The 22,061-nt window shown below is 34.7% G+C and overlaps 1 protein-coding gene across 1 annotated transcript in view; it reads left to right on the forward strand.

The window, feature by feature from the left end:
• Positions 1-4,180, forward strand: part of LOC149578413 (glycine cleavage system H protein 2, mitochondrial-like) — a 69,725-nt gene extending 65,545 nt beyond the window's left edge. Inside the window, exons 4-5 of the mRNA XM_089828996.1 lie at positions 3,516-3,675; positions 3,869-4,180. Coding sequence (XP_089685122.1) covers positions 3,516-3,644 — 129 coding nt within the window. The 3' untranslated portion in view covers positions 3,645-3,675; positions 3,869-4,180. The remainder of the gene's footprint in view (positions 1-3,515; positions 3,676-3,868) is intronic.
• The last annotated feature ends 17,881 nt before the right edge of the window (positions 4,181-22,061 follow it).

Raw genomic sequence — 22,061 nt, forward strand, 5'->3', positions numbered from 1 at the left:
TTCCGTACACCATTGACTCAGACTTAGTCCTCTTAACCACGTCATCAGGACAACCTCAAAAACATGTCCTCCACTGCGCATCATCTAAAACTTCCTCAGCTTCTGTGTATCATAATATTACTGACTGCTATTCTTTTAGTCTTAACACAATTACTGTTATGTTGACATCAATGACAAATGAAGTCATGAATGCAACATATCAATATTCTCCAATGCTTAGGATATTCCTCCAATATAGTATCATCAGCATTCATGCTAACATTATTGGCAATCATTAGTCCATGAAGAAGGCTGGCTTTGATCCTGTATAGTGTCTCTCTAACCATACACGGCATACGTCCAAGTAATGGGTGCTGCTGTTTCTAATTTCCAGACTTTATATCATTCGCCGCTAGACACAAATCTTCACCGTTCGTGTGCACTCTATCACTTCATTGTATTCTTCATGTCGCTAATGACCTTGCATGACAATAGAAGATGTTTGTTGTATGCTGTGTATAAACGAACCATTCTAATTCCATATTTTATTATGTAGCTGTGCAGAATAGAATATATGGTTATTGCTTTTCTATATAATATTTGACCATTTATATTGCTTGTCCGGCGCCAGTCATAGCTTGTGGAACAGTGGCTGAAAACTCCTGGTGTCATAATTTGCACTATATCACCAGTATTTGCTGTCTTTGTATCGTTTTTCACTTCCTTTATCACAACTGTTTTCAGAATCGTTCAATCAATTTTTACAAAGTTGTGATTCAAGTGAAATTTCTGCTTTAATAAATATATATTTTGTTCATACTTATCTTCCTGAAAATAATAAGAGATGCCATTTACAGCACCCAAAGGCTGATGGAATATTAATGTAGAGTGTGTTTGCTGAGGTTTAATTCTTCAAAATATTGGTAAATATTCATTAAACATCATAGCTTTTGAAATGAGATTTTTACAATATAGATTGGTTTCTCTGCAGATTCATTATCTCTTGTTGATTCCAGTAGAGAATGCTTTATATATCTCTGTCCTCGGTGAATATTTTAGCCCTTCTCCCAGTATGCCCTTTTAGAATGTAACACCCATTTGAAAATGCGGAACCAATCTCTCTATGTTTAATCAGTAATTCAACCTCCTTGAACTCCAACTGTGATGCCCAGATTCTTAAAATATGCAGGTATGTTGTCTCAGTAAAATCTTAGAAGATTCAGGTCCTCATATTGTTTCTTGTTTCCCAAATTCCCACCATACCATCCGCTGAATCAGTGATTATTCTTATTTGTTAGGTAGACAAAATTGGAGGCGACAAAGGTTAGAGTCATGAAGAACTTAATGCTGCCCATATGCTGTACTCTTCAAAGAAAAATGGAGACTCAAGAATTTAGGTTCCATCAGCACCAATAGAGGCTACATCTATATTATGTTTTTGAAATAAGAGGAACTTTCGACATGAAACAGGATGACATGGACATAAAAGAATTCGGCAGTGAAATATTATGTTGCGTTCAGTGCTTGCACCTAAATTGTAACTTTCCCTGGCGTCGGTTAATTTCCTTTACCTCTTGTGGCAATATCACTACTATTGCTACTGACCATCGATGACACATGCATTAGATGATTGTCCACTTGCAGAAGAATGTGCTGACATTGGCAAACCTTGAGACCTCATTTCTGCATCCTTTCACAATCTATGAGATTGCATCCTTATGTAGCTCCCCCAAAATCTATCATGCAAATTTAACACAAGTTGCAACCACACCCTACTACCACCTGAATTTTTACTTTAGGTATCTAGGGCTGCCACAAGTTGAGGAAGAGTTATTTTTTCTTCTCTTTTCATTTTTTGCAACAGCTGAAGGGCACCCAAATGGATTTACTGGCTGTTCTTCTCCACCCACAATACTTCCACACTTTGATGAGTTTGAAACTGTTGCATTTATTTGAATTTCTTCCATTTCATTGTGACCACTATCATTATCACTATTGCTTAGGTTGGTTTTATGAGATTTAATGAAACCTAAACTGAAAATTTGACAAAAAAATTAAAATTGAAGGATAGCAAGTCTTTCAAGAAAGACTTGCTCCACTGCCAAATATACCTTGGATTTAAACTCTTTTACAACTTCAAGTTTTGCTAAAATTTTATTAAAAACGTTTCGATGTTGACTTCAAACTTTGTTGCAACTTGATAATATCTTTTTGACAAACCTTAAAATGAAACCAAATGCATTCAAATGAAGTTTTCCTCCTATTTAGGATGACCTAAGGCATGGGGGCCCACCAAAAATGAATAAAATAATATTTTAAAAGTTTTTCAATTGTTTTCTTTTAAAATATGTTGAAAACAAAGGGGGCGAGTGACTGCCCTGTTTGCATTTCATCCCCTTCTCCACATTTCAGAGATCTTTTAGCAATTTGTGATTTTTGGGCATGGCCAGGGATATCCCCGATGCAATCCCCCATTTCCAGAACATCTGAAATGTGGATGTTCCAAAAAAGGCCAGGGACATGTCCCCACAGTTTTCTTGATTTTAATTGACAAAATTTGCCTCAGTTTTTTGCAAGCCGTGTATTTTTAAAATTAATTGAAGGAGAAAATGTTTTAAGATAATGCCATAGCTTCAAGTGCTGCCAAAATATCAATATAGTGATAATCACATACTCTAACTTTCTCCAGTTCAGGTTTCCACTGTTCTATATAATAGTGGACTAACATCAATGTCGTCTCCTGAACCTGGACATTGAGAGATATTATTCCTGGAGATTTGGATGTATTCTTGAGGAATGCAATGGCAGTAAGTATTTGACTGGCTTAGGACATAATTAACATTTATGAATGTTATGTTGAATGTCAGAGAAGATAAGCCTTCCAGTTTTAATATCCTGAAGACCATGGTGGCTTTAATTAGCCCAAATATCATCTTTAATTTGCCTTCTATGTCATTCATGCATACAGTATCACTGGGTGAGAATGAAACAAAAAATTGCATTTAGATGGAGTTTTATGATACTCTCCCGAGTTGGTCCTTGCCACAATTTCTAAACAATTTTCTAGTTAGCTTAATGAATGTCATATGAAGGAACCATTTACTATACACAAATTTAATTAATCTTACCATATCGTTAATGAGTTTGGTAGGACTGTTTTAAATTAAAACTTGACTATGCATATGAAGGAAACATAAGATGATATTCTTGGGAGTTAATGGCTAAAGATTCAAAATAAATTGTTAAACTCCATCAATGTGTCATTTGAAGGAACTGTTATATTAATTTAGTCAAAAGTTCTTCAAATAGATCACTAGATCCTATCATCCATAGTTTTATGTTCTCTTTTTATTTGTGTGGTATAATTTCATGTATTTTTCTGTATCTAAACCAGCATAGGTCGCAAGATATCATTATATGGAGCATAATGTTATTTCCTATGTCTGGTAAGATTCACATATCTTGCTGGCTCATGTAATCAGTGCACCAATGTTAATCTTTGAAGTTGTGTTTGGCTATCATATATTTGGTTCCAGGTCAATGCAAGCCCATATGAAGAGGGATGGATAATAAAATTGCGCATGAATGACCCATCAGAAGTGGACTCTTTGATGAGCGCAGACCAGTACACAACGTTTTGTGAAAATGAGGATTCTGGCCATTAATGGAGCAACTGCCCTTGTGATAAGACTAACGGTAATCAAAGCTCTTGATGTTTTACGAAGTTTAGTTCCAGTATTTACTTTTTCTTTCCAAAAGTTGAATGAATCTCATTACATTGTTTGTGTGAAGTTGGGTTTACAACCTTATTATTTATCTAGAAAGCTTCGTTTTATAGAGATAGTTATATGTTTCATAGCTAGATACTAACCATTAGTTATGTCTGCAGATTTTCTTTGAATAATCAAAGTTTCATGGAAACATTTTCAAATGCCAAGTTCAAAGTTCTATCTATGAAAACCATTTTGGTATACGAATGTGAGATTAAGTATTGTGTTTCGAGGTTAAAATTATTGCTACATACACATGTAATGCTTCTGTTCTAATATTACATTCAAGTATTGATTAGAACATTTCTTTAAAAAATGTTGATGAAAAAAGGGCACATGGGGATTTTTTAAATTTGCCCACTTTGAAGTACAGTTTTATACAGGAAGCATGTTGAAGCTCTAATTGATATGGCATTGGATTTCTTGATAAATACCTTGAATTTGTAGAGGTTGATAGCATTGAGGTTCTTGACAATACATGCTTTTGTTGAATCTGATTGTTTTCAGAATAGTTTTCAGAAATGTGTCTGCAGTGACCATTCAAAATCCATTGAAATTTACAGTTGAGCATTAAATTAACACGTGACACTTTTAGTATCTGGGAATTAGTCAACCCTCTAGAATAGTTTACTGTCTATTCATAGAGGACCTTATCCATTGTTGGATGCTTCCATGTTCTTTTGTTTGCACATGAAACTTTGAAGGGCTCTAGTTATTATGATATCTCTAAGAGTCTTGCATTTGTTCAGTCTCCCATGATATGTTCAGATGTGAAGAGTCTTCCACATCTTTTGTTTACTTGTATTTTTTTTAATTTGCATCTTTCATGAAAACCCCACTAGGGCCACCGATTCTTTTCATCTTCAGCTTTTAGTAATGTGCGAGTTTAATTATCTTCTCATGGATTTTATCATAATTTATGCATCTGAATGACATACCTTACAATTGTTTTATTTGTCATTTGTCACACTACATGCCCCTCCCTGAAGGCAAAGACTTGCTGTCTCACTTGTTTAGAGGAAGATAGCATAATATGTGTAAAAACTGTACTCCATTTTTTCTGTTTTTCGTCAGACTAATGCCATTCCTTAAAAATAAGGCTTGCCGCTCCACTTTTTTTAAGGTAGATAATGAGGAACTATATAGTACGGCACTCCATCTGGTACCTAATATGGGAGCATGTTGTGGAAATTTTATTTTTTGCTTTGTTAATATTAGTTATGTTTATTGTCCAAAGAATGTGTCATATATGCCATCAATGCACGTATGGTCTCGAAATGGACCATTTTAAGAATTAAAGCTAGTCGACAGTTAACTACATTGATTTAAACAAAAATACAGCGTGTTACTAGTTTATAAAAATAAAAATATGAATTCATACATAAATTCTTTTGGTGACGGATGCCTATGTTCAAGAAACCCTAGAAGTATAAAAGGCGAGTTACTGACACCTAGTGCGATTTATATCACAGCTTTGGTTCAAGAGACGAAATGACTTATCATGAGATCTAGTTAGATAGTATTTGACTCTCACGAAGGCTAAATAGCTTTACTTGATTGAGGCTTATTGGTTGCTTAGACAATACAGTGGCAGAACACTATTGCACTGACAAAATAAGGTCATCACTACTGAATTCTCAATAGCCAGATATCTTATCACAAATTCCATCTCAAACACGAATGACGAATGCTTCTGAATATATATCATCTCTCGTTTTTTAAACTACATATGAATGAGATAACATGCTTACTAGCCATTCAAGTCTTCCTCTAGATACGCTCCTTCCTGGACGCAAACAAATATACTCCACATGCACGTTATTTCATTCAAACAATTGTCATTGAACAGGCTTACTTGCCTTTCAAGTCATCTAGATATATTCCTTCCAGGACTGCATACAAAGATACAACACACACCTTTCATTCAGAAAAATACTCAGTGGATGCATGAAATCGATGGGAGGAACATCTTCCTTCCATTTTTGAGGCCCGGTAAAAATAACATCAAATTGTGTAGAATGGTCGGAGACAACCGATAGTCTGGACTGGTAACGGGCAATTCGAGTGCAGGATTGGTCAATTGCAGCTCTAAAATGACAGGGATCTAAAAATGACAGTTTGTGGATCATAATTGTTCAATTGCATAACAGTAAGTGACAATTTTGATCGGTTTTTGTGTCAAGTTTGTATTAAATTTGTTTGATTTTGCAACAAACACGGAAGTATACACACAGGACAGTATGGTGATGGTGAACTCTTGGAAAACTAGGGGCCACAATCAGCCTAATTGACTTGATTGGTTATTTGCAACAAATAAAACTGTAGATAGAGAAATTGGGTTTTGAGAATACGAAACCTGTAATTATTAATGAAGCCTTAAAATCAGATTTTTGTTTAAAATGATGAAAATATAAAACAGATAAAAAGAAAGGAAGAGCAAGGAGCTAATAATAAAGTGAATTTTCTTGTTTCCTTACCAAAAAAACACTTAAATGACTTTTAAATGAAACATTTAAATGTGACATAAAACAAGATAGTAGAAAAGTCCAATAATAAAATGAATTTTCTTGTTTCCTTGAAAAGAAAAAAGAGAAAAAAGACAAAGTCATTTAAATGAAACATTTAAATGTGAAATGAAATAAGATAGTAAAAAGCTGTATGAAAATATAAAACAGACAAGTATAAATAGACAAGAGATATAATGAACAAGAAAGGAAGAGCAAGGAGCTAATAATAAAAGTCCAATAATAAAATGAATTTTCTTGTTTCCTTAAAAAAGACTAAAGGTCATTTAAATGTGAAATGAAATAAGATAGTAAAAAGCTGTTTAAAAATTGAAGATGAATAAAAGAAAAATAAAGTATAAATAAATGAAGTTGATTTATGTAAAAAGGGGACATCAATATAATAATATTTAATTAAATAATTTTGAAAATTATTTATTTAAACTTAAGATAAATGACAACTTAATGAAAATGACAAAAAGGAGGATGATGGCAAATGATAATTGAAAAATTCAGAATTGATTAAAAATTAGCTAAAATTGGCCGACAAGACAAAATACGATGAAAAATGCGAGATAGGGGTAATGACTAATTTTAGATGTCTACATTTTTCCCTTGTTTGAGACTGTTATTACTAGCACTTGCACCCAGAGGAGGTACAAGGGGTATGCCGATAGGTTTTTGATTATTAAAGATAAGCACAATGAAAAGAAGCATATAAAATTGGCATTGTATTCGATACTTAAAACTTGTTTGTGGATGACCTCAATTAAAAAAAAATAAAAAAAAAATGAAGCACATAAAATTGGCATTGTATAAATATGTTTAAGTGTAAAAATGAGTTATGTAGACAACAATAACCTTTAAATAAATATGTTGAATTGTAAAAGTGAGTCATGTACACAATAGTAACATTTAGAGAGGAAATGGAAGTTTGTTATTGAAATATTGTATCTAAAATAAGTAAACTATTGGTTTTAAATGTAAAGAAAGTATATGTTGACATAATCCTCTTTGTTGCCAGTTAACAACCTATAGGGAAAAAACAATAGATAAATTGATAAGAAAAACAAGATAGATTAAATGGCCAAAATTTTAGAATTTTGACTTCACATAAGTAGGCTTTCAAATAAGAAAATCGTACACTTTCATTCTCAATTGTCAACCTATAGAATAGAGTAATGGATTACTTATGAAACTATATATATATATATATATATATATATATATATATATGAATAACTGAACAAAGAAAAAAAGAGAGAAATATTTGTTTCAAGTAGAAAACAACCCTAAACTCCATATTTGGAAAAAAATAGGAGTGGCCAATAAAATACCAAGTAAAAAAAGAAGAGAACAATAGCATTAAAATTAAAAAATATATGATTTAAAATTCTAACTTTGCAAGAAACACCTTAGAAAAACTTAACATAATTAATATGTTGATAAAGGAAAACAAAGAAAATTTAGAAAAACTCAACATAAAATTGATAAAGGAAAACAAAGAAAATTTATTTATGAACCTAATAAATGGTGTAATGAACTCTAGATAATGTTTGAACAATATCCTAATTACAATTGTGAAAAATGCGGTTTGCATACATAAATAATGCTTTTACTCATGAAATGTTAGATAGTGCAAATAGTTTTCATTAAATTCAACAATAATTCAATTTGCTAAGCACTACTAAATCCTTTTGATAAGTAACTATATCACTAAGTATATGTATAATTCAATCACATAAGTCATATTTTCATACAAAACCATTAAAAATAGCCTAAATTTCATATAATTGGGTTTCACTAAAATAATATGCAAAAATCTTAACCCAAAAAACTATTTAGCTCCATGATATGAAATTACAAATCCTATAAAGTCTTAAAATATTATTTTCTAGTTCAATTGCTAAGATAAGAAACCACAAAAATGAATCTTAAATTATATTACAAAATTATATATTCTCCATACAAAGTTCAATAACCATGAATGTATGTCCACAATTAGAGTGGGAGGTTGGAGGTAAGCAAAAACATTGCAAGGGGAATAATTAGAGTGGAAGGTTGGAGGTAAGCAAAAAAATTTGAAAGGGAAATATGTGATTTGGTGTGGTGCCACACAAAAGGTGTGATATTAATAAAATGAGATTAATGGTTACAATTTTTATAAGAGAAAATTACTAAGAAATATTGTTGCAAAAAAATTTAAAAAATAATATTTCCAAAAGAAGTTTGAGCAATTTACAAACCTATAAATCTGCACTTGTGCTATGTATCCACATGCATAATATAAAAATTAAGTCATATCCCACCAACTAAACAAGAATAAATAAAGAACATAATAACAACTAAAACACAAAAGTATATATTATTTATTCTCAATAAGCTCAAATATTTGAATGTTTACACAGTTCCTTACATATCTTTGTTTTTGAAAGACATAGAAATTAAAGAAAGATAAGATAATTTTATTCATGTCCAACAAAAGACCACAACTTGGGTCTATGGGATTAGAAGCTAACAGCTAAGAAGATAGTGGACAAACAGAGCACCAAATGGTGTCCACAAAAGAACACGCATAATAAATGAAGAACGCAAGAGATATCACATAAAAGATTAGGTATCCATATTTAAAGGGAAAAAATTGAACAGTGATTGATATGATTGGTAGCTACTAGGGGCCCTATGGTGTAGCTGAGTGCTATGAGAGGAGTGTCGCTGGTGAAGAGGTCCACTGCGGGGTCTCATTGATCTAGAATGGCCCATGTTAGAGAAATTGCACGGTCACTTCACACCTTGAGCCAAAGCTAAAGGCGAGAAGAAAGTCGTAATAAGCTATGCCTAAGTCTGACTCGTGGGGAATGATAACTGTAAAGTATGGTTGCGAAGCTGTAAGGACTCACAGAGATAGAGCACAATGCAATGCTAATCTGTGTACTTGAAGAAATCTGAGAGGGATCTGCAATCTCTAAATAGACAATAAAATCTCCCTCTAATCTCGTAGTATATGGGGCATCTGAAAAGGAAATGGGTCTTAGATTCTACCTCTGCTAAGGTACAAAGTCTATAAACCTGATCCTCTCTAGCAATATGGTGATCGACTTGGATTCGGAGTTGGTGCGAGCCCACCATGAAGGAACCAAGGGAGATATGTAGGGCATGTGTCTAATGTCTATGTAAGTAGTCAAGGCATACAATAATCCCATCCCGAATATCTAAGAAGTGCTCAATGTAGAATGCCATCCTTGGACATAGACCCCCTGGAGGATCAACCCAGGTTTGTATAATATACTATCTATGGATGTCAAGTATGACATGCCCATTCAACTCCTATTGAGAGGGGAGGAGATGAGCAGGAGCGTCCAATGAGAACTAGTAGGGAGGGAGACGATCGATGTCGATCCCAACCAATCTTAGTAGGATAGTAGCTTGAGCATATCAACAACGGGCTCTAGTGGCTAGATTGGAGTCTGTAATAACAACTGAAGAGCAGTAGCAACTAAAGAGAATTCTATTATTTTGAACCATCTAATGCTATTAAAAAAAGAAAAATAATCTCCAACACCCTAAATATATAATCGCTTGCATATTGCAAAAAATCCTACAGTCAAGTCATCAAGTACAAATGATGTCAAGCACACCACAACCAATTCTAGAGCAGTAGCAATCATTTTCATCTCCGCCAGGAGCTCTAAACAGAGCATCTTGTCTTCTTGATTTGTTGGCTTCTCACACCTTCACTTCTAGATCAATCAACGAGTTGATGTATGCCTGTTGCTAGTTCACGAGAGCTAGAATGTTGTTCATCTGGGAGCGATGCAAGTCCTTTATTTGCTTCCACCACTTGAAGAAAAAGGGCGCAAGAAGGCAAAGAAATACATGAATTTGGGCTCTACTAATACTACAATTTCCTTCATCATTTTGTTGACTCGGGTGACGATGTCTTCATCTAGTTTGGCACCAAAAACATGCAAAGGTAGATGCTAAAAATGGAGAAGTGGATGTTGGAGAATATTTGAATGAAGCAATCTAGCGATCAATCTGCCTCTTCTCAGAGACATTTGACGAGGCAATCCATTTCCAACTCATGGACCCAACTAAGGTGTTTCACTACGAAAATATATTACCAAAGTAGCAAACCCAAAACTTTCAACCAACCATTGAGATCTTAAACCAAAGTCCAACAAGAAGGTAATGATGTGCTTGTCATGCAAGCCCAAGCAAAAGACAACCCATTTCCTTTGTGATAGTATATACCCATCATAGGGGAAATATAGATTCAACCAAGATTTATCGAGACCGATGATCTTCAATGGGTTGGATTGAAATCAACACGGCTCATAAAACAATGCCATTAGTCCTCCCTCTCATGGCAGTCAATTCTAGGTATGAATTAACTTATTAATTGCCTACAAAACAACATTGAGCAAGCCTCAATTCTCCTTGACAACACAATGCAACTCAAGGTGTGACTCAAATCTATCTATCACCTCCACCTCAAATACAAAGATCGTGATCACCATATTTATTGGCCCTTCTCCTTCTCCTATCATCTTTCTTTCTCTTACTCGATGTTTCTTTAGCTCTTGGATTTTGTTGTTTTTTTATAGAATCCCCCATCGACAACTCTATCTTGTCACCTTTAATTTTCATCTAAATCTACATGACCTAGATTAATATCAAGTCCAAGCACTTGTAAAACTCTAAACATGCAAGTTTAAACTATTCAAACCACTATGATACCAAAGAAATAAATTGATCATGATAGGTATTAGGATTTGCTACATGCACAATAACTCTTCTGCAACTCCTGAGATTTATTGGTCGCTCTGCATGACATGAGTGTTCCTCTCAATTTCTTAGCTTTCCACCTCAAGCCTCATTTGTCTTCAATCCTTTGTCAGAAGAGATGTAGAATATGATAGTTTCTTTCAATTCTAAAAGCCTTTATAATATTGATCAAATCTCTGTAAGTAATAAGATTGGACAACATATTGATGATAGTAAGTGAAATTAGTGTGTTTCCAACATAGTCTAAGTATTCATACATTCACAAATGAGAAATGATAAAAGGTTTTCTACTTGCAACTATACAATAAGTGCCCCCAAAAAACTGTGGACGACATAAGGCAATTTCCAGTTGCAAGCAACCTCATAGGGAAAGCCTATCAGATAATTAGATGTGGTCACTACTACTTGTCACTAGTACTTGACATAAAATGGTCAAGTGAAATCTTATTGGAGATTGAACACAATCTCTGAATTTCTAAATGTTTCCTCAAATCATTCTAGTGGCATTCAAATTTGAATTGAACATGATAACAATTATGATGAAAGATTGTGGTAAAAAAAATCTACTTTTAATCATTCAATGCAATTAATTAAAACTAAATCTTTATTCAAATCATTCTAAGGGGATTAGAATTCAAATTAAACATGATAACAACCATTAGATCATTATAGGGGCATTAGAATTCAAATTGAACACGATTACAATCATGATGATAGATTGTGGTAAAAAAAAATCCACTTTTAATAATTCAACACAATTAAGATTACATAGCTTGAAACTATTTATGTGTGAGTCAAAAACTATTTACCGACAATCATTTTCTGGCACGAGTCGAATTCCGGTTGCAAGCAATCTCATAGGAAAAGCCTATCGACTAATGAGTGGTTTATCAAAGAAAAAAAGAAAGACTACATTAAACGACAATAACTAACACAAAATGTTGCATAGGTGCCCCCTCAAAAAATTGGACAAAACTTGAAAATAAGTTAGATTTTTCAAAAATAAAGCCAAAGGCACATGACCAAATGAAAGCTAGACCGACTAAAGAGAAAAACAAGATAAGCCGAAAAGAAAATAAGACCAACATGAAATGACACAAAGAAAAGAAGAAGGAAAAACTAAAGGAAAATCAATTCTTGCTCTTTTTTATTAGTTCACTATTTGAGTTTACAAACAATGATAATACTAATAATGATGCACATTGTGTTTGGTTTTAGGAAGGAGAAATCTTGTATAAGACACATGATAAGTTAACAATGATGTTTGGTTTAAGGAAGGACATCCTGTATAAGACAAAATGTTAATAAGACAAATGACTAGATAATGGTGATTGATTGATGATGAGAAGCTTGATTGAATTGATTGTTGACATGATTGGATAGGTTTTTCTATTGATGCATGATTTGTAAATTGTAGGGTTATATGTCTTTTGTTTGCATCTACTGAAATGTTTGTCTTGTTGCAAATGACAACTTGATGAAAACAAAATGAAATAAAAAGTGAAGTGAAATGACATTGGTGTCAAAAAATGACACTTTAATGCTTTGAATTTTTAAATGTTATGTAATTGTTCTATGTCTTCATGTTTTGATTAAGTAAAAACAAGTTTTAAAGGATCTGAAAACTTATACAAAGTATCAGACAAAAACAACTAAAAAATCCCATAAGGAACTGTGCATCAGCACCGAAATACAAAAAAACTAAGAAAGAAGCCATAAAACAACAAACACGAAAAAATAACAAAAAGCCATAAAAAATATAACACCTAGACATCTATAGGGTCTTCAGTATATCAGCGACCTGCTCAACAAGAATATTCATGTTCACTGTAGAGGCCTTCAACTCTTTCGATATCTTTAGCTCTAGTGTATTTACTGGGGCCTTGATCCTTAGTCCTATCCCTAGAACCATGAATACTCTCCTGATCTAGTTTGACTAGCAGAGAATTGATGTTGTCCGCAACAGTCTTCAAAATGGAACAATTTTATTTTGCCATTTTTTTAACAACCTTTTCCATGTTATCAACTCTGCTACCCATAGCATCCATCTTTTCTTGCATATCCTTAATCAACTATTCATTAGCCCTAATCTTCATTTCTAGAGGAGGAACTCTCTTCATAAATTTTTTTACTTCTTTCGCATTGTCAATAACCTCTGAGAGGCTGTCTAGATGCTGACCAAGAGTCCTCTCCCCCTCTAGTTGTCTTGCTAAGATGCTCAAAATCCCTCCTAATATCCTACATCTACTCCTTCATGGTGGAAAAATCCTTTTCCATTACCCTTAGGTTACCCAAGGTCTCCTTCATAAACCCCTATTCCTCATAATTCTTACTTTGGTTAAGGCAATCCACATCCATATCCTTGGTATTTCTCTCAATATCCGCATCCTTGTTGCCAATGTCATTTATTTTCCCTTGAAATTGCCCTTTCTTACCCCTTCGCATCCTTTGAATAAGAGTCTCATCATCAAAGAGAATGTTCAAGTTTTTGTTAGTCTTCTTCCTCTTAGTTTTGGTATTAGAACCAGTTTTACCTTTGACATCCTTCCCTATAGTCTTCTTAGAGTCATCCTCAGAATCCATGTCCTTCTCATAATCCACATCCTTCCCCTTACTTTAATTGGTAGATGAGCTCCCAAGTGAGAGGTTTTTCCTTTTCTTGTCAACAATCACTGCCTCCTTATCCTCCGTTTCAAACTCATAACTCTTATCCTAATCACTCCCTTTAGTGTCACACTCCAAAGTTTTTAAACTATAACAAGGCCTATCCACTTTTTTGGTTTTAAGGGTATTCATGATCAACTCCATTAAACCCTCATGGCAGGCATGATCCCCATCAGGGTCATTCTGAATAGTCAAGATGGTGTTATTCAAAGACTGCCGTGAGTAAAAGGGAAAACTAATTCTAACCCTATGCCTAAAATGATTGACTAGCATAAAATGGTGCCCAAAGATCTTGGTGAAACGACCATCAAAGATAAGATATTCAATGACAACAAACATCACAAACTGCCAAGGCCTAGAAATGGGTGTAGATTAAAATAGGAATTCCCAATTTTCACAAACCTGTTTCTCTCCTTGGTTGTCTCTGCGAACTCATCGACAGCCCGATCAACCAACTTCCTATAACTATAGAAACTGATCCCATCCAACTTGAGGCCTGTGGCTTCTGCTATAATGTCCTCCGTAACTTCCATTCACTGGTTGTCGACCATGATACTGCCATCCTTCCAAGTCTTGATAAACTGCCAGGTAATGGTTGGGTTACTGCCCTTTAATTTCTATGTCTTCATGTTGCGTTTGTTGAAATGCTTGTCTTGTTGCAAATGACAAATCATTGAAACCAAAATGAAATAATATAAAAAGAGAGGTGAAATGACATTGTTGCAAAAAAATGATACTTAATTGCTTTGGATTTGTAAATGTTATTTAATTTTTTTTTGGATTTTTTAAAGATTTTAAAGATTTTTTGGGTTCCTTTTCAAGAGTTTATAAAAAAAGAAAAAGTTTTAAGGATTTTTAAAGGACATCATATAACTTTTATGACCTTTAAAATATTAATGTTTGAGCAAGATGTATTATGGTTGCCCCTAATGCCTAGCTAGGTAGGGACATTATGAATGATTGAATGGACCAAAGGAATCAAAATTGGTGGAAAAATGTTGGAAACTTTATAAAAATGTTGAGGAATGATTTAACTCACAAAGACTATCCAAAAAGGGGATAACATGTTCTTTTTTCAAGGTAAGGGAGTATACATGTCAATGTAAGGTAATAACATCGTGCGTTGAATGACAAGTGATATATCAAAATGAACACGCCAAGAGGTTTTTGAAAACATATTTGGTATTTTATATCCTTGTTTTACACCAAGATCAAGGTGTTGGTTCCCAAAACCGCAGATTGAAATCCTATGAGTCTTGCCAACTCGATGTTGGGATATCTAATTGATTATGACCAACTTGACGGAAGTGAACAGTGTAGTCCAAGCTCCCTGCACTTTTGGCTCTGTAAGGCCAAAGTGGGTGCACTTGATCGTGGACAGCAACTTAGATCCATGATGCTTAAAACAAATTGATTAGAATTTAAATAAAAGTCTCCTAAATGGCAAGAGTTATAGAAAACTTTAAACTTGCAAATTATGAACTGAGAATAATAAATAAACACATGAATGTTTTTTAAAATAAGAATATGTATAGATTATTGCAACAAGCAGATATATTAATTCTTAAAAAGAAAGATATGATAATGAAACAATTGCCAGCATATGGATTATGAATCAAAAGTAATATAAAGACCAATGCTTAATTAAATGGGCAAACATAGTCAATATTATAAATTGAAACATGCAACTTTATAAAGTTCAATGTACTTAAATTATAAACAGATTCTAGACATGACGGATCAATTTTAAACTAGTCTAGAATGCACTTTAAGTCTTGTGATATGGAGACAAACTAGACATAAATATTAAAACAATTAAATATTTCGCAATATTTATGTTTATCAATTTTAAAATGTAATAACGATCCGATCCACTTGTTTGAATATTAAAACATTTATAGAAATTAATAAAAATATTTATAACTTAATAATAATTCAAACTCTAAATTTTTTATGCAAATAATTAAAATAAATACGGGACAAAGTCAAAATTGCAACGAAGACACTTCTTACAAATGATCCATTCAATGCAATAAAATTCTAGAATAGCATAAAAAAATCATAGTCAATGATCCATGAGCTTTGTTTGAAAATTCAATCCTTTGCCAATGAAAGAATATAATATGTGAAATGTGTTCACTATGCAACAAATCTTGCAATAATATGAATTGTTTATAAAATTGAAATCGTCTCTACTTTTGATTTACATCTCTAATAAGCGGAGAGATGCAAGTCCCTCCTTTAAAACAAAATACCTTTTCATAACAAATAACTGAATATGAAATATAAAGTTTAACCATAGTCTTATTTTGGTATAAACTAAGCGGTCTATGATTATGTGCCTTAGGCACTTAATTGGTGGCCAAAATATGATTAAAATGACTCGCACGTGTATTCACTGGAATCCTTACGCTCTCCGGCTTCTCTTCTTTATGTAATTACGTAAAACCCAAACTGTTTACTTAACACAGTCATACACTCGTATTGATGCCTTGGCAACACCCGTGCTTATATATTGGCATCGATATTTTTCTTCCAATCCCACATATGAATGAATGCTTCAGGCATCTTCTTCAAATTTTAATGACGTTTCCTCTTCCAATAGGGAGGATATATGATGCGCTCAGGTCTCGTCTATTCTTTAAATTTGCACGTACTGCGTCTCGACTCCTAGTTCAGCATGCGCCATTATTAGAGTACCTGCAACAAAAAGAGTAGCGTTAGATACAGAACTTCTGTATCATGTACTTTACTTCGTATGTAGTTACTTTACACTTTACTTCCTCATTCGGATATGTATGATAATCATTATATATGGTGTTAAAGATTGATTGTGTTTGGCTTGTTCCTTTGAATAAAACAAGCCACATCATTCATACGAGATGAATATGCACATAGTCTTTCATGTCTGATATACATAAGATTTGATGGAGATATACAAACACTTTACAATCATTCATACTCTAAGTCATCCCATCTTGACAACAGTAATACTTTTAAGTATTACTGTCATATGAAATAACATGCTGTACAACTGATTCTAGTTGCTTCTCAATGTCATGTCATATATTAAGAAAATCAATATTTATGAAACAATTGATTAATTGTGTATTGTCTTTAATGTTACACAAAATGTCATATCATTGCAAGTCAGTGTATGTTGAGCTCACTCGATCATTGAAGACAATTTTTTGTGTCTCCTGAGCGATCTAGAGTTTGCCTAGTTCAGAAGACAGTATCTACCGAGTTCACTTGGGCATCAAAGAAAAGTTTGTGGAAGATGAGCGTTAATTGAGCTTACTCGGTTAATGAAGGAAATGTTGGATGGAACTAGTGCTAACCGAGCCCACTTGGTTACCAAAAGAACTTTGTGAGTATGCAGTGTTAACCGAGTTCACTTGGTTAACACAGGAAAATTATTTCTGAGTTAGTGCCTACCGACTAGGGTCAGTTAACGAAGGCTTTTCTTGTTTTGACATATTGAGTTTAATTGATTTATCTATTGGTTCTAATTGGTTGAGAAGATGAATATTAATTATTCTAAGTTGTATTTGAGCCGACTTGACAAAATGAAAGATATAAATAAAAGGTCAAGTTGCGAGTTAGAATGTGTGAAGTATGTAAATGCATGGAAGATTTTGGAAATCTAATGATGCAGAGATGAAGCGAATTTGAAGGATAAGTAGTATATCCTTGAGAAGTTCAAAAGATATATTCGATCAGGAAGGATCAAGTACAAGTCAGAATTGAGATCTGTAATCAGTAATTCAACTACATCAGAAATTAGGTCATATCATTATTACTTTCTAACCATTGTAGTAGTGATCTAAATCTCTTAATAGAGTTGACTTAACAACTATTTGTGAATCCTCTAACAAGGTGGCAATTCTATTGAATTGTCTAAAGACCTCTAACAAGGCCACTCCTAACAGGGTAATTAAATCTTCTAACAGGGTCACACTTAACAGTGTGTTTTGTAACCTTTAACAGGGTTGGCTCCTAACAGGGCTCACTTCAGAAGAGTGGAAATCAGTAACTAGTTGCAATTGGTGGTTTTTCCTAAATTGAGTTTCTACGTTAAATCTTGGTGTCAAATGTGTTCATGCTATTTTTTTTTATGTGTTTGCAACTAAGTTAAAGTAATAAGTAATCACAAATAACATCTTAAAATTTTCATAATAAGTTTTTGCCGAGCATATTCAATATTTACCGAGTTACAACATTTTCAGTGTATTTACCGAGCTTCAGCAGAATTTAGTTTTCAGAGTTTTATTTTATAGTGAAATCTAAAGGAGTTGAGATTTATTTTTGTAGTAACTAATTCACCCCTCCCCTCTTAGTTGCTCCTCTTATATTTCCAACAATAACGTACACGCTTAAACTCTAAATCGATCCATCATTTGTCCTAAAACAATAAACACACATCTGATTTACTACCTTCTACAAATTCATCAAGGTGATGTGAACTTATAAACCCTTGTCGAGCATGCTTATGTTTATTGCATATTTTTTAGAAATTGTTTCCAGGTCATATTTGTTAGAGTAAATAATTAATTAATTGTTAATTATTTATTCTATTTACTTAAGCTTACTTAGGTTAATGCATGTAGTTGAGGTTAATTGTTGACAACACGGGAGTTTGTTCCCTTTAGCATACTTATCTTTTCCACCTTTTGTGGATGTGTGCTTAGTTGTCAACCTTATCTCCTATCTCATTCCAGCTTGTTCTACAAGCTTCCATGAGGCCTTTTTATTTGGTCTTTCATTTATTGTAAATTCATTACATTCACATAGCAATTCTAATTTTCTATTGTGAAATATTCTCTTGTGCGGTATTTGCTTCAAGCTCTTTGCTCCCTAAGTTTCTCTTTAGCAAGCTATTTGCATTGCAGGTGATCTTGGTGCATTTTCGGAGTCAAATTCTCAACTCCTACATGGTATCAGAACCTCCCTGCCGCTTCTTGTTTGAAAGATTTTTGAAGCCGTAATTTGGAGTCACAAACCTTACGTTGTTTGTGTATTTTTCTTCAAATTAGGGGTAGAGTGATTTTTTGGAGCACTTTTAGCCCAAATGGATGTTTCCATTGGATTCAAAAGGCCATTTACAACTATGATTCATATAAAATATTTTGTTTTTGGCTACAGACATTTTTTTGAAATCTTTTTAGCCTCCCAAGTTGTTGCTGTACGGACGTAGAGCAAAAAATAAATAAATAAAAACATGCCGCCACCGCAGCAGTGCTCGTGCGCCACCATGGGGCAGCCTATGCACCACTAGCGTGCCACCGATCCGCTAGCAACAATCCCACCTCCTCTGTCGCTAGCGCGCCCCTAGCACGCCACCAGGTCTCTGCTCGCCCCAACGGCATTGTTGGGTTTTCCTCCTAGGTGCCCTGCCACTAGTGGTCCTTGTGCAGACATCGTGACATCATCTTTTTGATAGTGATGTCATTCCAATTCGACAACTGTACGTTGTTGATGTCACCTTCGCGGTCGATTACGTCAGTTTTTCGGCAACCCATGCTGACGTCATTTCCCAGCGAGTGATGTCATCATTCCGACTGCTAACATTAGCAAATTGGCAAGCAGATTTTTTTCCAGCGACGACCTTTTGACGGTTGTATGAGCGTCAAATTTAACATAGTGTCTGTAATTTTCCAACAAGGTGCATTTTCAAAGCAACAGTCAATTTTTTGGCCATAACTTGAGCATACAGAGGTCTTTTTTCGATCTGAAAGAAGTGTCGAAAAGATGACTCAGAGAAAGAGACATTGGTGCTAGTTTCATAAGATTCTAAGTTCATTTGAGCTTCCATTTTTTGTGTCAAAGTAGAAGCTTGTGTTTCCTCCTATTCTGCATCAACAAATCTAGGTTCTTTTCCAATTTTTTTGCTTTCCATAGTTGTTTTTTATGGTATTTGAGAGATATTCTTGTACGTTTGTAGGGGGTTTTTTTTTTTTTTTTTTACTTCAGTTAAGACCCTTCTACTTCTGTCTTTTTCTTTTTCTCAATGGAAGATCCCTCTGTGACTCGTCTTACTTCGTACAACTATCACACTTGGAAGGCACAAATGACTAGGCTTCTCATGTCATGAGGTCTATGGTCTTGTTTGGATGCAAATTAGCCTATTCTTACGTGTCCTTTAAGGTTCTATAGCACAGGAACAAAATGGATGAAGCCATGGGACTGATTGCACTCAACATTTCAAATAGTCTACTATTTCATCTGGATGGTTTGACTACTCCATAGGCTTATTGGCATAAATTTTAGACTTTGTTTGGACAGGTGAATGAGTTCTGAGCACTTCAGTTGGATGCATAATTGACTTCTTTGTCACCAAGAAACTTTCCCACCATCAAGGACTTTCTGATGAAGTTCAAATCCCTACGTGCAGTTTTACAGGGATGTGGGAAGAACAAAACTGATGATGAGTGCATATTCTTGATACTCTCAAAGCTGAAGGGGCAGTATCAGGTTTTTTCTTCTTCTTTCTACTCCACCATGGATGCCCTTGGAGACAGACATAGGATGCTTACATTCGAGACATTTTGTGATAGGTTGACTAGGGAATAGGCAAAGATCCAATAGGTGGATGCCTCTGGCTCTTCTAGCCAAGCATTGGTTGCTCAAAATTCTAAGGCAAAATCAAAGAAGAAAGGCAAATTGAAGAAAGACACATCAAAATTTGATCCTAAGCCTCCAGCTAATTCTCCAGCAAACCCTCCCAAGTGTAAAGATTCTTCAAAGTCGGGTGAGTCTACCTCTAAGAACAAAAGAAGAAATCGAGTGCGAACTGCATTTTTTGTGGGAAAGATGGACATTCAGTTTCTAGGTGTTGGAAACGATTGGAGGCTTTAGAGGAAGCCATGAAGGAACATCATATTTCAGCTCCTCAGTCTTCATCTCCACATATAGGGAAAGGTCATGCTCTTTCTGCACGAGCTACAACTTTAGCACCTTTATGGATTCTTGATTTTGGGGCTTCTCACCACATAAAAAACACTCCTAAGTTGCTTACTTCACTTGCTCCTTGTGCCATCCCACAGATTGCAGTTGGGAACTCTTCACAACTTTCAATTTTGGGTTCTGGCATTGTTACTTTGGCCGGGGGCTCTCTACAGGATGTACTTTGTGTTCCTGATATTTCGATGAACCTTCTGCCTATCTATTAGATTTGCCACTTTGGCTCTGGGAAGACAATTGTGTTCTCACCACATGATGTGGTTATTCGAGACTTGCATGATCCAGAGATGATTGTGGCCACTGGGAGTGTGGACTCTGCATCTCGCCTTTATAGATTTGATGGATTTGAGTCTTTTGATGACACGGGTTCATGTTTAGTTGCACATGCAGATTCAGTAAGCAAACTTTGGCATGAATGTTTTGGGCATGTCAATTACAGATATCTTCAACAAATGAGCACACAGGCACTTGTTCTTGGGCTTCCCCATATTTTTTGTCTAGATGGTGTTTGTTAGGGATGTGCACTTGGCAAGCAACATAGGGATTCTTTTCCACATGGACGAGCCACTTGTGTTTTAGCACCTTTGGAGTTGATTCATAGTGACCTCATGTCATTTCCCACTCCTTTTTTAGGTGCTAGATATGTGCTTACATTTATTGATGACTTCTCCAGACGCACATGGGTGTACTTTCTTAAGTACAAGTTTGATGCCTTTACTCATTTTGAGTTCTCAAGGCATTTGTAGAGAAGTAGTTTGGGCTTTCTATTCGACACATACACACGGATAATGGGGGGGAGTATGTGAACTAGAATTTCAAAGATTTCTGTTCTGAGCATGGTCTTTAGCATCAACTTTCAGTGCCCTACACTCCTCAGCAGAATGGTGTGGCCAAGAGGAAGAACAGAACCCTTTGAGAGATGGAAAATTGCATAATTCAGTTTAGGTCCATGGATTCATGTTTTTGGGCAAAGGAAGTCAATTGTGCCAACTACATTCAGAATCGGATGCCTCATAAGGCACTTCGACATATGACTCCTGAGGAGGCTTGGTCCCATGTCAAGCTTGAAGTGTCATCATTTAGAGTTTTTGGGAGTACGACATATGCATTTGTACCTGATGCTCAGAGGAAAGCAATGGAATCAAAGAGCCGACCATTGATTTTTGTTGGCAACTGTGAGGATGTAAATGCTTATAGGTTATTTGATCCTGATTCTAGAGAGGTCCTAATTTGATGGGATGTCTAGTTGACGAGAGCCCTCTTGCAGTACATTCCTTGCCTCCAACAAATCCTTTAGCTCCCACTACTCCCTCTTTATCTCCACTTTGTTTCACGGATGATGAGGATGATGATCATGGTGATCTTGATATACCTCCACCATAGGATCCTCCCT

Source organism: Cupressus sempervirens, chromosome 1 (assembly GCF_028749045.1).
Source record: "Cupressus sempervirens isolate cs-2001-9-10 chromosome 1, ASM2874904v1, whole genome shotgun sequence".
Taxonomy (NCBI): Eukaryota; Viridiplantae; Streptophyta; class Pinopsida; order Cupressales; family Cupressaceae; genus Cupressus; species Cupressus sempervirens.